Source organism: Salarias fasciatus, chromosome 3 (genome assembly GCF_902148845.1).
Source record: "Salarias fasciatus chromosome 3, fSalaFa1.1, whole genome shotgun sequence".
Lineage (NCBI taxonomy): Eukaryota > Metazoa > Chordata > Actinopteri > Blenniiformes > Blenniidae > Salarias > Salarias fasciatus.
In genome coordinates this window covers 4,851,891-4,867,464 of record NC_043747.1, presented here as the reverse complement: position 1 = coordinate 4,867,464, position 15,574 = coordinate 4,851,891, and the positions used below count along the sequence as shown (strand labels likewise).

Sequence of the window (15,574 nt, the reverse complement as noted above, 5' to 3'; positions counted from 1 at the left end):
TTTAGAGAAGTTTGGACACAATATGAAGAAATCTTTTCTCTCTTTTTTTCTTATATAATGTGTTCAGTGAGTGGGACATGTGATGCAGTTAAAATCATGATCAGGAATCAAAAGGTTTCGCTGTAGAGCTCAGAGAGGACCAGTAGAAATCCTCCTCTAAAGAAACACAGAAGGATCCAGAATTTCCAGACCTGTTTGTTTTTCATTCGTTGTTGTTTCAGAGCAGTTAAAGTGATTCCTGCAACACTTTAATGTGTTTTCAGAGCCTGAAGGACCAGATAGTATTTATACAGTACAGATTTTTTTTTCAAGAATTCCCCTCCAGTATTTCTATTCTACTGCACTATAATGAAAATAATCCAATAAATGGAATCATTTTTGAATGAGAAACATAGTTCCTGCTTTAAAAAATATATTTTTTTCTGTAGTTATTATCAGAAAAAGTCAGCCTCTGTATGAAGGTTTTCATTAAATATCTTAATTATTGCTGCACTTCAACTTTTATTTTGAAATACATCTCTAAGTTTCAACATTCAAAATGCAGTTTGTGTTTTTTTAACTACTTAAGGGCGATTTATAGAATGTATCGGATTTGAGCTTGTTTTACATTGTAACCATTCCCAGAAGCATCCCTGTAGGCCTGAGTTCAAATTAAATATGTACAACAGAGCAGTTTAAAAAAAACAAAACAAAATAAAACATGAGTTTGGACGATCTGTTTCAGGTTTTTTGTGACACTTCCTCTAAACACAACAGAGAAACACACACACTGCCGTGCACTTCCTGTATCAAACAACATCCTAATACAAGCAGGGAGTCGTGTGCAATATTTAAATTAATTTAAAAAAAAAAAAGAAGAAGAAGAAGGTATTTGAAGGCGGACTTTCCCTCAGAGTCACTTCTTCATCCCGATGGTTTCGTACGTGTCCTTGGCATGAGGAGTCAGGTCCTGCAGGAGGAAGCAAAGCGATGTTTATCAGCTGATCTGAGGAATCGGGACGCTTTTCTTTGTCAGAGCAGGCCTGAGAAACTCACCGTGTAAATGCCGTCCTCTGCGTTCTGGCGGGAGAGAAACACAACAAGAGATTCAGCTGCTGGACATTTATGAGAAAACAGAACCTGCAACAACTGTGAGAAACGATGCAAACCACAAACCGAGAGCTGCCAGCAGGCTGCGGCTCCTCGTCACAAATTTAAACAGCTGGTTTCAAAAAAGCAGAACGGCACAGTGACAGGAAGAGGTCAGAATGGTTTCTGCCATCTGAACCTGTGGGCCACCGTCGTATTTGTGTGAAAGATTAAAGAAATGCTTTAAAAACTCATTTCAATGGGAGACGACGCTAAAAATGTTTTTAAGTTTGGATGTCTTTATGTGAGAAGCTGTTTTGTGTGATTAAAAAAAAAACACAAAAAGTTTACATTTCCCTCGCTAACCCTGACTGAACGAAGCCGAGCCTCTTTTATTTCCTCTCCACTCGAGCAAAACCAGATCTGCATGAAGAAATGGAGGCTCTGCGGCGGCCTGAGAGGAAGAACTGACCACAGCAGATATCACGAGAATAGTTAAATTCACCACACGGAGCCACACATGCATCACTTTGTGTGAAGCGCCTGCATTTAGAAGTGCTTTTTCTCACCTGCCCGGCCTTCTTGCTCGCAGCTTTGGCCTCTCTGGCGTTGTAGATCTGCAAGATAGAAGGTTAAATTAGAAGCCAGTGGAAGTCGTATTTATGGTGCGATCAGAGCAGACTGCGAAACTGCAGCAACAAAAGACACGAATGTTGTTGAATTATTCACAGATCAATAATATTGACTGTATAAGAACCAGAGAAGTCACAACCTTTCATGCTGTCCAAACACAAAAGTGGCAACTTCGCAACCGCTAAATCACTAATTTTATATATTTCACTGTGGGAAAGCTGCAGATATGCATACAAAAATAATTAAAAAAGACTGAAGAGGAACTCTTAAAAACAAAACTCAAAGATTTCCGCAATAAAGCAATGGAGGAAACTTTAGAGAAGTCAAACTGTGAAGCCAGATAAGAGACACTTCCTTTTTTTCTAATAAAAAGCATGTTTTAAAGACGCCTACTTTCTGATTCAACAGTAGTTTTTAATCAACAAAATGAGATAGAATAAAGATGTCTTGTCTGGAGTTAATACAGTGGTTTAGATCAACCTGCAGCTCCCTGAAACGTTCGCTGAATTACCATATATGGAAATAAACACTTTATCTTGTTTTTTAAATCATTTTGAAAAGGACTCTTATCTATTGGCTAAACAAGCATTAAAAAATGAAAATAAAAAATAATGGAAAAATGCTGAAAAACACAAGAAGTGGGGAAAAAAATAAATAAAAACCTAAAATGATGAGAAGAAAGGTTAAAAATGGGTTAGAGGTGGAAGTAAAAACACAAAACTGATTTAAAAAAATAGCTAAAATGTTGAAAATGAAGTGTAAAACAGCTAAAATCAGGGGGGGAAAACACAGCTAAAACCTAAGAAAATATTTATCATCATGAAACTTCAAAGTGCAACAGAAGATGTAGTTTTTGTTCTAATTACATTTTTAAATTTTATGAGCTGTGTTCACCTCATTTTAAATGATAAACGTGTTTTGCGGCTCCAGGTAAACTTGATTCAGTGGAAAGTCATTAAATCAGTACTAATCGGACCAGATGCTGAGAGTTTGCGGATTCAAACGGGTCATTAATCAAGTTTAAACATTAAGAGCGGATATTTTCACTCCAAAGCCGATCTGCTTTTCACTGAGTGAAGCTTTCTGGACCTCACTGCTCTCCCTGGAAGTGCTCTATGCAGACGACGCCTTATTTTCCAGGCAGATCTCAGAGACGCTGCGCTTCGCCTGGCGCTCCTCTGGCTGGATGTGCGTTTCATTTCTGCAGGATTTATCTCAGCGGGCTGTTCTCCACACCTTGATCCGGCAGTAGAGCGCGGTGAGGATGATGCCGTACAGGAACAGGATGCCGTCCAGCACGTAGCAGATCTCGTCCTGCCGCAGAGCCGCTGCGGAAACACCGAGACAAAACAGACTGAGCAACAGCGGCAGCGCTCGAGGACGATGTGAAACAGTCTGTGGAAAGAGTTCCGTCCGAAACGCCGCCGCTTCATGGGGCAACGCCGCTGTCGCCATGTCAGATTTCAACAGAGGCTCCAGCAGAAACTACAAATAATTCGTTTCATTTATTCAAAATTTACTTTTAAATTCTTTCACATTGAGGAAATCATTCACACTGACATAGTCCATTCAAATTCATTATTTCTTAGGATCTAAACCCCCGAAAATCTTGTATGTCTATTAATTTACCCCGATTGATGTGGTAAATAAAAAAGAGGAGAGAAGTCTACAAAAAACAAAGTTACATTGTATTTACAGTAATTTCATTTAATATTTCTTTATTTGTGTTGTTGAAATAGCGAATTAACAGGACAGAATCCCAAATAATCTAAAAATGTTTCCAAAGAGCTTATAGAAAACGTTTATCTTAACGCGAAGACAAAGATTTCTGCTCAACCTTGAATTCAATGTCAAAAAATCGTTTATGAATCGTTCTCTGCAACAAATAGCCCAACTATAAATAGCTTAAATATAATTCAAATTAAGACTCAGATCACTAAAATTTCAGGGTTTTTATATGCAGGTAAATTAGTATTTATTTGTATTCCATCTGAGTTGAACAGAAACATGATGGTTTAAAGTTCTATATGTCTTGTATGAATATAGAAAATGTGAATAGTTGAAGGAGAGTCTTTAATCTTTTTGAACATCAGCTTCATACTAAAATATGAAAGTATAAATAAAAATGTATATCATATTTCTGCGAGTCAAAATTAGGTTTTTGTAACTAAACTCTAAAAAAATACTTTATTTTATTAATTCACTTGTTCAATATTGATTCTTTTGTTCATTATAAATGTTTTCAAAAAATGTCAAAACATACAGAAAATATAAATGTACCAATAGTGGAACCTCTTTAATTCCCATCATGTCTTTTAAAAGTGTTTCTATCGGTTCAAAACTTTATTTTATCTCCTCAGTTTTACTTTGTTTTTCTTACAGTTTTATGAATCAACACTTTTAGTTTGTCTGCACACGTTTATGTCTCAGTAAATATCACAGGGAGTTAAAAACAACAGGTTTTACTACATCCATGAAGAGAATCAATTAAACGTATCAGAAAGATTAAATGAACTTCTGCTTCTTCCTTTCCAGTCACGATGACTGTGTGTTTGTGTGTGTGTGCGTGTGTGTGATCTGCACAGCTCCTTCCAGCTCATGATAACGAACTGTTGGAGCTGATCGCAGCGACTTGGGGTCAAAAATTCACCTCAGAGCTGAACCGGATGAGCACACGCATGTGAATAACATGCAAACTCCACACACACACACACACACACACACACACACACACACACACACACACACACACACACACACACACACAGCTCCCATCCCATACCAGACACAGGTTTTATGCATCCACATTTTTACATTCACGTTGTTATTTTAGCCCACCGTCCATCGATATGTCCTGTGAATACTGTAAATACGGGGTAAAGGTGTGATTCTGAGTTATTTTTCATTTTACGTTTTGTTTGTTTGTTTGAACTTCATTAATAAAACACTTTCCAGACAGGTTAGTGTTAAAAACAAAAGGCTTGTCAGATTTCTTGCTGAAATTACATGAAAATATTGTGAATAAATTAAGTTTTATGGTTAAATTGAATTGTTTTTTCCATATAAATATAAGAAATCTCCCTGTTGCTATTTTACAGATACATTTAAAGTTTACATTGCTGCAGTAGCGCCGCTGTGATGACCCGCTGAAAGACGTCATTTTCCACTTGATGTGAAATCAAAGGAAATGAATCACTTCCCTGGAAGCTCTGGTCACATGATGGCTCTCCTCATCGCAGGAGGCTGAGAGGTCAATACTGATCCGGACTGATCCGCTTCTGTTGATCGAAGGAGAATCAGTCCAACAGCTGCGACTAACTGGTTCTGAGTTTAGTGTATGGAAGTGATATCATCTCCACCAGCGTCCCCACAAACTTCCGTTTACAGAAACATAAAGACGTTTTTTTTTTTTGTGCTCAGTTAATTCAGTGAAATAAAAAGACCTCAGTGATTAATCTCATAAACACTGGATCTTTTGTAAATGTACAAATAAAATGTGGGAATTGTTCTTTTCTGGCCCATAAGTCAAAGCGATTTATCAATTGAACAGATTATAGGTTTGTTTTCTGGAGACGCAGTTGTACTTTGTATGAATCTGAGTCACAAATAACCCGTTTAAAGTTATTTAAAGAGATGAATTTTATCGTTTTATGAGTTTAGCTCAGTGATTTCCTGAGGAAATCGTGACAGAAAACTACTAATATTTTAGTTCCACTGTAACACCTGCCTGAGGCGCACTGAGGAAGGAGAAGCATCAGATTTGATCAGATTCTGAACGTGACGGACGGCCTCAGCTTCCTCCTGTCAGCGAAGCGGCTGGCTGGCGATGGCGATGGCGATGGCTCTCACCGCGGAGGCCAGCTTCTGACAGGAACTGAGACTGTGGCGGCACAGCGAGCGGCGGCACGCAGCGACATCAAAGCAGCAGCTTTCAGCAGCGGGGAGGAGGCGCCTCCACCCCGGGAGCCGAGCGTCGAGTTCAGAGCCCAGCCGGACGGCGGCGGGGGGGGGGGAGGAGAGGGTGCAGGGGTTACTCACCGGCTCGTCCGAAGCTCGTCCACAGAGGGACGGCCAGCAGCAGCAGCCGCCGCGCAGCCATGCCTCACGCTACACACTCCACACACTACACTACACTACACTACACACTCCGCTGGCGGACCGCCGGGGAGCTTCGCTCTTCAGCCTTTCAGCAAACAGAGGAAGTTGTGGTCTGAGCTTGAAGTCCATCTGCCTCAGCTTGCATCAGACCACTCCCCTCCCCCCCCCCCCCACCTCCACCCACCAGGGCGGACGTGCAGCCTGTCTGTCCAGCTCTCAGAAGTGTGAGATTAAAAAAACAAAAAAAACAAAAAAACAAAACCAGAAGCAGCTGCTTTACAGTCCATAAAATATTTATTGGGAGTATTGGAGCACTGTACAGCAGCGGCTGCAGGCGGCCTCCACCGCCGCACGGCGCTGAACACAGAACAGGAAGTGAGGCAGGCAGAGGATCCCCGGGCGGCTAGCGGTCGACTTCACCAAACACGATATCCTGTGTACCTGGAGGAGGAGGGGGAGGAGGAGAGGGTGAGTGACGCCGGGGCGTCTCCGGGCGTGTCCTGCGGGCGGCGCTCTCTGTCTTACCGATGATGGCCACCACGTCGGCCAGCATGTGACCTTTGGCCATCTTGTCCAGTCCGGCCTGCGGCGGGAAACAGAAACGCCGGTGAGGCTTCAGGGTTTTCGCGATTTGTCTCGTCTAATGAAGCCGATCAATAATTCATGTTCGGCGCTCGGCGCCGTCTCCTACCAGGTGGGCGAATCCGGGCGCTTTGATCTTGCAGCGGTAGGGCCTGCTGGAGCCGTCCGACACCAGGTAGACGCCGAACTCCCCCTGCGGGTCACCGAACACACACAGAATTCATTAAGGGGGGCAGGAAGTGGGGCGGCTGCTCTTCCTGGCGGGAGGAAGCCTGGTCCCACCTTGGGCGCCTCCACGGCGGTGTAGGTGGCGCCCGGAGGCACCTGGTAGCCCTCTGTGTACAGCTTGAAGTGGTGGATCAGAGACTCCATGGACATCTGGAAGAGCCGAAACACACCTTAAAAGACGAACAGTTCAGGGAGACAGAGGAGGAAGTTTAAGGGGAGCTGAGGCGGCGGGCTCACCTTCATCTCGGACCTCTTGGGCGGAGCCACTTTGGCGTCGTCCACCTTGATCTCGCCCTCCGGCATCTTGTTGAGCGCCTGCAGCATGATCCTCAGGGACTGCCGCATCTCCTCCACCCTGCACAGGTACCTGAGACACACACACACAGCGTCTTACACCCAGAGCCGGGCCGCTCGCCACACGGCGCCTCCTCTACCTGTCGTAACAGTCGCCGTTGCTCCCGATGGGGATGTCGAACTCCACCTCGTCGTATTTGTCGTACGGCTGAGATTTCCTGAGGTCCCACTTGATTCCCGAGCCCCGCAGCATCACTCCGCTGAGGGGGGAGGACACACACACACAAACACACACACGCGTCAGATGAAGTCCTGATTTCACTCGTCCTGCTCGTCTCCTCTCACCTGAAGCCGTAGTTCAGGGCTTCCTCCGCTGAAACCACGCCGATGTCCACCGTGCGATTCTTCCAGATGCGATTGTTGGTCAGCATCTAACCAGAGGAGGGAGGGAAAAATTAAAAATCAGCGCTGCTCTCGCGTTCATCCTGAGCATTTAAGTGGCAGACGGAGGCATCCAACCTCTTCCACTTCATCGATCCGGATGGAGAAGTTCTTGCACCACTCGTAGATGTCGTCCATCAGGCCGAGAGGCAAATCCTGCAACGCAGCACTGTTTCAAAGTTCTGACTGTTTCTGCAGCTCATGGAAAAACTTCTCAGCCCTGAAGCTCACTGCAATGAATATTAAACATGTGCAGACCTTTATTTGTTTATCTATTTTTATTTTTGCGGCTATCTTTAACTGTTCATGAGAGGCGCTTCCGGGATGTGAACGTCTCCTCCTCCTACCTGGTGGACGCCGCCGGGCCGGACGTAGGCCGCATGCATCCTGGCTCCAGACACACGCTCATAGAACTCAAACATCTGCAAGAATCCAAAACCACATGGATTACCGTCTGCAATCGCTTCTTCACACTAGAGACACAGATGAGCCACAGAAAACAGAGATCTACAAAACGTGGGTTCTCAGGAGGAAGCAGGATTCAGCACGATCGAGCAGCGAGGCTCCAACCTTCTCTCGCTCCTCGAACATCCAGAAGAAAGGCGTCATGGCGCCGATGTCCAGGGCGTGCGTGGTGATGGCCATGATGTGGTTCAGGATCCGGGTCAGCTCTCCGTACAGGACTGCAGGGACGGAACAGAACGCACGTTTACAGCTGGGAAAACGGAGCATTCATGAGTCCAGCGGGTCAGTCTCACTGAGAGGCTGCAGCAGTCCAACGATGGTTAAAATCACTAAATAAACAGAATGTAATTTAAATAAAACATTTTAAAAAGATTCTAACGTTGTCATTTCATTATTTTGATCTCCTCTCTTGAAACCAGCAGCAGCCGCAGGTAGGGACTTTTCTCCGGTTTATTTCAGATTTAGCATCTTTAACCTTTGAACTTTCGTTTGATTTTTAAATTTCCACAAGTCAAACACTGCAGGTCTGCCGGGAAGCACGTTAAATCCGATTCTCCTGCCGCCTGGTAGAACTGAGAAAAGTCTGCAGGTTCATGTAGGCACTACGCCACCTGCTGGCAGACAGTAGTTTATGAGATTAGTGTTACTGAACATTTCTGCACACATCGTCTGCGAGCCTGATTCCAGCTGCTTTTTGAACTACTTGGACATATTTCCACCTTTTCTAAGAGTAGCCCTCAGTCGCTTTTTGAAACAAGTAAAAGGAACATTTTTGTCTAATCTGTCCATCTAACGTTAGAGTGAGAACATTTAAATTAAAATCAAGCCGTTTTTTAAGGTTCTCAAGAAATATCAAAGTACCAATTTCACAGCTTTTAATGGGCATATTTCTCGAGCAGTGGACATTCTGACGGTACCTCTGATCCACTGGGCGCGGGGCGGAGCCTGGATGTTGAGCAGCCTCTCCACGGCCAGAGAGTAGGCCTCCTCGTTACACATCATAGACACATAGTCCAGACGGTCGAAGTAGGGCAGAGCCTGAAGCATCAGAGAGGCAGGAATCAGGAAAATCTAATTCTGTCGACGCGTCTCTCTTCAGACAGAGCCGTGGGACGGGGGGGGGGGCACCTGCAGGTAGGTCTTGTACTCGATCAGCTTCTCGGTGCCGCGATGCAGCAGGCCGATGTGGGGGTCGCACTTCTTGACGGACTCTCCGCTGAGCTCCATCACCAGACGCAGCACGCCGTGGGCAGCGGGGTGCTGGGGCCCGAAGTTGATGGTCAGGTTGGACACGTCCTTCTCTGCGGGGGGGTCTTTGTCTGGAGGGACGAAGACGAAGATGTTAACTGATCAGGTGCGGCTGTGCTTTGGGCCTGAAGCTTAACCAGGTTGAATCTACACTTTGACCTCTGCTTCTTGCGTCCTGAAGTCATTTACCGTTCCATGGAGGTGGAGTCCACTTCTCATTGACGGCGGTGGGGTACATCACCGCCCCGGCGTACTGCTCCATCCACTCTGGATCCGGCTGCCATTGCTTCTGCCTGCAAATCATTATTCAACTGTGAGGCCAGAAGCACTGCACAGGCTCTCCACCTGCCTGACAGGCTGTAATCTCATACTGATGAGGCTGTGATTTGGAAAGGATGATCATCTGGGCAACACCCAGCCTGGCAGGCTGACACGGATTAACAGATCTGACCAATCCAGGACGGCTGATTCACCTCCACAGCCACACTGTTTCAGGGTTTGATTGAGCTGAGATTAAAATCTGTCGGAATAAAAGAACTTCTCAGTCCCATGTTTCATATTCAACTGCATGGATTGCTCAAGAAAGAAAGTTGATACAGAGATCATCAAGAAAAATCTCTGATTTGCAAAATAAAATAGGAAGTCAGTCCGTTGGTTAATATCAATGTATCTACAGGTTGTGGAGTTACATAGATTTAACTGTGTTAACACAAACTATGTAGGGATTGATTCAGTGTACTTTATAATATCATCTTAAATCAAAGCTCTGCAGATAATTTTGTGCGTGCATGCTATGCTACTGGCCTAAATATGTAATGCTGCATAATGGAGCGTTACAAAACAAAGTGACATAAGGCGACGGCACCCTGAAAACAACATAATTCAGTCACGCTGAGTAGATTTAGCAAACTGAGCCATTTAAAGGATATTTTTACTCAACGCTAACTGATGCATGAATGTAATTCCTCCGTTTAAGATGGAGTAAAATATTCAGGATCATCACATGATGGACACCAGCTTTTTTAAAATGAAAATATTTCGTTTATAGGAGTGTAGTCCTCCTCATAGGAAGCATTTTGACCTTAAACTGAGTGAAGATGTCAGATCTGAAAGGTAAACACTGGTGACACCGGCAAGCTAACCTCCGAGCAGCTTAACAGGAAACGCAGGAAACACCACTGCTACTTCAATATACACATCCGACAAACACCCTGTTAATTAAAAGCACGTTCGTTTTGGTTTTGTTGTCATTTTGGCGAGAAACTGCGTTTAGCATCGTGCTAGCGTTAGCCTCCCGGTGCGCAGTCACGTACAGCCCAAGCTAACAGCGCGAACAAAACCGGGCGGCGGACACCGCGCCGCGCGCCGCGCTCCTCCCGCTCGTCCTCGTACCTGTTCTGCAGCAGAGCGCAGCCGGGGCTCAGCAAATTCTGGCTTAATATTAATTTTGTTGAAGGACGTCCGAGTTTAGTAAGCGACCTCAACATTGTGGACGCCATGACGGCCAATGACGTTCTTCTTCTGCGGTGGCTGCAGCGCCTATGGAGGCGTGAAGGCAGAGCGCGCCACCTGCCGGAGGAAAGAGGTACTGTGCTTTATTAAATTGCCTTTTTTAATCATTATATTCAATACATAAAAAAGGCTGAAAAAACCTTTACTATTTTAAATCCGTTTTTTAAAGTTGATTTTTAATCACTTGGTTGTGTTTTTTATATTTCATTCTGTAAAACTAATCAATAATTTGTCAAAAATTTTACCTAACACCTGAGCCATTAGAGTTTTTTCTGTTTGTTCATAATATTCATCAGTAAAAATGACATTGAGAAGAATAAATTCCTCAAAAAAGTTGTTTTTTTTAATGAATTTTACTTCACAGCATTTCTCCACTGCTTGATTATCTCCTTAAATGCTTACATTGTTAATCACATTCTATGGGAGCAGCTGCAATGCGTGGCGCTCAGTCCATCCTCTGGTTCTTCGTTCTTCTCATGAGCACTTTGACATGTGGAATGGAACCTGCAACCTTCACACTGACAACCACACTACCAACCAAGCCATGCCACAGCCGTCCATCTGGTGCAATTTCAGTCGCTAAGAGGTTTATAAAGAAAAAAAAAAAATTAATCTGTGAAGTTTTATTCCAGCATTCCTGAACCTACGTAGTAACAGAAGCCAGATGAAATGGAAGACACTTCCCCACATGGACAGCAATGTCCTGAATGAGGACAAAGTCTGAGATTAAAGTCAGAGTAAAACACTTTGAGATGCTTTCGGTTGAATTTGGTTGGTTTGATCTCGTCTTGTGGCTGAAAACTGTCAAGACAGACAGAAGATCTGTGGCTCCTGATCACGTCACCCTGTGGCTGAACAGCATGATGTGCTGTGTTGGGTTTTCTTGTTGTTGTTTTATGTTTGTACATGATTTAGTCTTCCTGACCCCATCAGTCACACCATCCTGTGTTTTTTTTTTTTTGTCAAAATATTCATGCAATGACACATAAAAACAGATTAAGAGTGTACACAAGAGATAGTTAGAGACAACCGAAGCAAGACTATTATAAAAAACAGTGCTTTTATTTATGTAATACTGTGGAAAAATAATTACATACCATTTTTAAAAAATATTGAAGATAATGAAATTAAAAAATGAGTTTGATAACGTTCGTTGTACATCTTTTGAACAGTTTTCTCCTTGCTACGAAGAACAGTACAATAAGATAAACATTGGATTCTTCTAAATTCAAAGACACAATAATACAGGATACAGTCCTACCAGAGGTATAAAAGTACTGGAACAGGATTGTGAGAGAAATGATATGGACATATACTGTAACACACACACACACACACACACACACGCACCCTCGGGCTTGGACACACACTCACTGTATACACACAGACATGCATACAACAGTCAGGCATACAGTAGTATGCTCTCCACACACACACACACGCTCACACGCTCGTGCGCGCACCCATTCACACGTCTATACAAACACGCTGTACAAATCGATGTGCGCGCCCACGCACCTGCCCCTCGCTCACACTCGCACTCCCACACACTCTGCCGGTCACACACTACTACATGTCAATATTTGTGGACGAGCGTTTCGTCGAACCTCTCTCTCTCTCTCTCTCTCTCTCTCCGACACATTCTCCTCCTCTGGTCGCTTCATTTCTCTTTTTTTTTTTCTTCTTCTTCTTCATTATTATTATTATATTATTTGGCAGACTGACAATGAGGAATGATTCAAAAATGGAAATGTATGACAGGTTCCCCGATAAGGCCACTCTAAACCCAACATCTGTTTGTTCTCTCTCTCCGTCGGCGCCCGGCTTGTCGTTTCTTTTTTCCCCCAAATAACAGGGAAGAAAAGAAGCGTCTGGGGCGACTGGAGGCCGATAGAAGGAGCTCCTACTGCATATATGCGGTCTGCGGTGGAGAACAACATGAACACTTGGCACTAGGTCGACGCACTGATGCACCTGTCTCTCGTCCTGGAACCGCCCTCCTCGCTCGCCGCTCCCACTTTTGGTCCGTTTACGTACACGTTACACGTTTATACATAGACAAAAATAATTCTGTAATGTTCAAAAAATAGAATACAAAGCTCTAGTCTCGGTGTGCAAATAAAAAGGAGACGTAAAAACGCACAGATGCGGGCGGGGCGCGATTCGGGAGGAGGCCAGCAGAGGGGGGCGGCGAGCATTTCCCCCAGCAGAAGGAACTGAATGTCAGAATATAGTGAAGAATCATAAAGTTAGCTGTTGTGCAAAAATCAGAAGTCACTGAAGTTAGGCTGTTTGCTCTCCGAGTAAACAGAGACGGAGGTGAAGTGGAAGTTTTGATCAGAAAGCGAAGCGTTTCCAACGGAAAACGGAGCCTCATTGCACAGAACTTTGTCTTTTTTCTTCCTTCATTTGGACCCATGTGGCGGCCGACCTGCTTAAAGCTTTGCTCCATTTCTCACTGGAAACACTGCGGAATGTTCTGCTGGTGAAGAGGCGTCCATCTCCCACTGCCGGAGGGGAACATGCAGACCCCCCCACCACCCCCCCTTCGGCAAATCGCACCCCGGACATCGATCAGAAAGGACGTCTAAGCATGAATAACCGTGGATGCAGTGCAAAATGATGGCGAACCTTCCCGAAGCCTCAACACACACACACACACTCACTCACTCACACACACACCTCCCGCCGCCTTCCCTCCCCCTGCAGCAGCAGTGACGCTGAGCAGACTCCGTCCACGCGCGCTCCACCAAGAAGGCGAGCGGCGGATGGAAGGGACGGCGAGCACCGGCGGAGGTTTCTGTCTGACAGTCCGTCTGCTGCGAGACGCTCGTCTCTCATCGTGACACAAAGTCGGTCCCACACGGCGAAGGCCGTGGCCTCCCGTCCTCCTCCTCGTCCTCCTCTCGTGATTGTGACTTGCGCGGTCCGCTCTCTCAGAGCTCTCTTCTCCAAACACATCGGCAGCGAGGGAATTCAGGACTGCGTGGAATTTCCCTTCCCCGGCCCGCCCCCGTCCTCCACGGGTTTCTGATTTGTGCATGTGTGTGTCTGTGTGTGTGTGTGTGTGTGTGTTTTGAAGTGTTATGCAGTGTGTGGATGTGTGTGTGTGCGTGTGTGAATGTGTGTGACACTATTTATAAGCCGCCTCCCGCCGCCCGCCCGGCTCGGACGCCGCGTCTCACACGTGAGTCTGCATGCGCTGCGTGTGGCGGCTGTGGGAGTAGTCCGAGTGCTGCGAGGTGTAGGAGAAGCGGGTGGAGCTGCCGTATTTGCCCAGTCCGGGCTCCGAGCCCGCGGGGGCGGGGCCCCCGGCGCCCACGCCCACGCCCACGCCGGGGCCGCCCACGCCGCCGGGGCTCCCCACGCCGTACATCTCGTAGGAGGGGCCGGCCTCCAGCGGCGCCAGGCTGGACGGCGCGAAGCCCATGCGGTAGGTCGGGTAGTGGGAGGGGTAGCTGTAGTTGTCGTAGGCCAGCTGGGAGGCGGAGTCCAGCAGGCTGCAGTCGCCGGGGAAGTCGGCGCCGGCCGGCGGCGGCGGGTTGGCCGGGCCCTGCTGGCTCTGGCCGCCGCCGCGGGTGAAGGTGTTGAACTGGGCGTAGCTGATGTGGGAGAGTCTGGAGGGCGGCCGCGGGTCGTAGCAGGCCTGCGGGCGGCCCGGCGAGGTGAGGGGCCCCGGGGGCACGGGCACGGGGGCGCCGCCGCCGCCGCCGCCGCCGGCCCCGCCGGCCGCGGCCCCCGAGCCCCCCGTGCTGCTGCTGATGGACGCGGCGCCGCCCGGCGTCCCCGTCGGCGAGCGGTAGTCCGAGTAGTGCATGGTGGAGCGGGAGGCCGGGCGCACCTCGTCGTGGGTGGAGGCGCGGACGTTGTAGTAGCCGTTGGTGGGGTCCTGGAGGGGAGAGCAGCAAGAATGAAGCGTTTTGGAATTATCTGATGGTAAAGGTAAAAATGGGTTTAAAAAAAATGAAGAAAATCGGAGATGTTCTTCATTTTTTAATCAATACATCATTTTAACACCAAATCAACATTTTGTTTATAATGAAGCACCGTATTGGCCCGACTATATTACGATATTTTATTCCAGAAATTATATTCTCAAAAACGGGGTCACGCTATAATCGAGGACTAGACTGTCGTTACACATCCGCGCCACTAGAGGGAGCCAAAGTACCGGTGACCAGTAAGCAAACCCCGCTTTAATAACTGCAGTAATATTTCTTGATCTTAAATCACATGAAATGTTATCTCTGTTGTGAGTTTTCCTGGAATAATTGCACATTAAAAAGTTGTTTTTATGAGTAACCGTATTGTCTTCAACATATTTTTATTTTCACAAAACGATATTTGAACAATAGGGGTCGTCTTATAATCAGAGTCGTCCTATAGTCGGGCCAATACAGTACATTACCATAAATCGAACATCAGTGCTTGTTTGGACTCAGTGTCACAAAGAATAAACTCCAAATACACTTTTAATACAAGCGAGAAACAAGCTGAAATTAAAAAAAAATGAATAAAAAATAAACCCATGCAAAATAAATAAAGACAAACCGTGTTTATTTGTGGGGCTTTGAAGCTGCGCAGTATAAAAAAAAATAAGCTTGATCTCACACATTGAGAAATTTGTAGCGTCTCTCCCTGCAGCCTGGCGTCCACACAAATGACTCAGCCGACACACACACACACACACGCTATTCCTGGGCTTTAAGTAGAACCGTGATCAACTATTCTAACAAGCTAACGTCTGCCCCGTTTAACGTCAGGCTCAGGAATATAAAAAACAACAACAACAACTGCAGACGGACGCTAATTCACCGATTCTAAGGAAACAGAAGCAGAACTGGCTCCGTCCTGCCGCCTCTCCGCCCCGCTCTGTTCGGCATGCTCCGGCGCTTCAGGCGGCGCAGGGAAAGTGAAGTTTAAAACAGAGAGCGAGCGAGCGAGCGAGGGAGAGAGAGGGCTGTCGGGGTGATCTAACCACCTCCTGGGGTGGATTCATGTCTGA

The 15,574-nt window shown here is 46.1% G+C and overlaps 3 protein-coding genes across 6 annotated transcripts in view; all 3 read right to left on the bottom strand.

Moving 5' to 3' along the window:
- Positions 1-845: 845 nt before the first annotated feature.
- On the bottom strand, positions 846-5,898 carry fcer1g (Fc epsilon receptor IgFc epsilon receptor Ig). Of its 2 annotated transcripts, none has more exons than XM_030088425.1 (5): positions 5,740-5,898; positions 2,938-3,029; positions 1,638-1,685; positions 1,036-1,059; positions 846-949 (listed from the first exon to the last, which is right to left on the bottom strand). In XM_030088425.1, the coding sequence occupies exons 1-5, from the start codon at positions 5,798-5,800 to the stop codon at positions 896-898; spliced, it is 279 nt and encodes a 92-aa protein (XP_029944285.1). In that variant the 5' UTR covers positions 5,801-5,898; the 3' UTR covers positions 846-895. The 2 variants fall into 2 exon arrangements, with proteins under 2 accessions (XP_029944285.1, XP_029944284.1); XM_030088424.1 differs by lacking the exon at positions 5,740-5,898 and adding an exon at positions 4,365-4,984 and having other exon boundaries at positions 2,938-3,009.
- A 171-nt stretch (positions 5,899-6,069) lies between these two features.
- ndufs2 (NADH:ubiquinone oxidoreductase core subunit S2) lies at positions 6,070-10,581 on the bottom strand. Its single transcript, XM_030085511.1, has 14 exons — positions 10,450-10,581; positions 9,247-9,350; positions 8,938-9,128; positions 8,727-8,847; positions 7,915-8,027; positions 7,692-7,766; positions 7,423-7,500; positions 7,249-7,334; positions 7,044-7,163; positions 6,847-6,976; positions 6,664-6,759; positions 6,491-6,574; positions 6,325-6,382; positions 6,070-6,240 (listed from the first exon to the last, which is right to left on the bottom strand). Exons 1-14 carry the CDS (start codon positions 10,554-10,556, stop codon positions 6,203-6,205), a joined length of 1,401 nt encoding a protein of 466 aa, XP_029941371.1. The 5' UTR covers positions 10,557-10,581; the 3' UTR covers positions 6,070-6,202.
- A 1,681-nt stretch (positions 10,582-12,262) lies between these two features.
- The window catches only part of kirrel1a (kirre like nephrin family adhesion molecule 1a), a 28,880-nt gene continuing 25,568 nt past the window's right edge, over positions 12,263-15,574 (bottom strand). For all 3 annotated transcript variants that reach the window (XM_030085483.1, XM_030085499.1, XM_030085492.1), the window contains exon 15: positions 12,263-14,458. In XM_030085483.1, the coding sequence (XP_029941343.1) occupies positions 13,751-14,458 (708 nt within the window). In that variant the 3' untranslated portion in view covers positions 12,263-13,750. The remainder of the gene's footprint in view (positions 14,459-15,574) is intronic.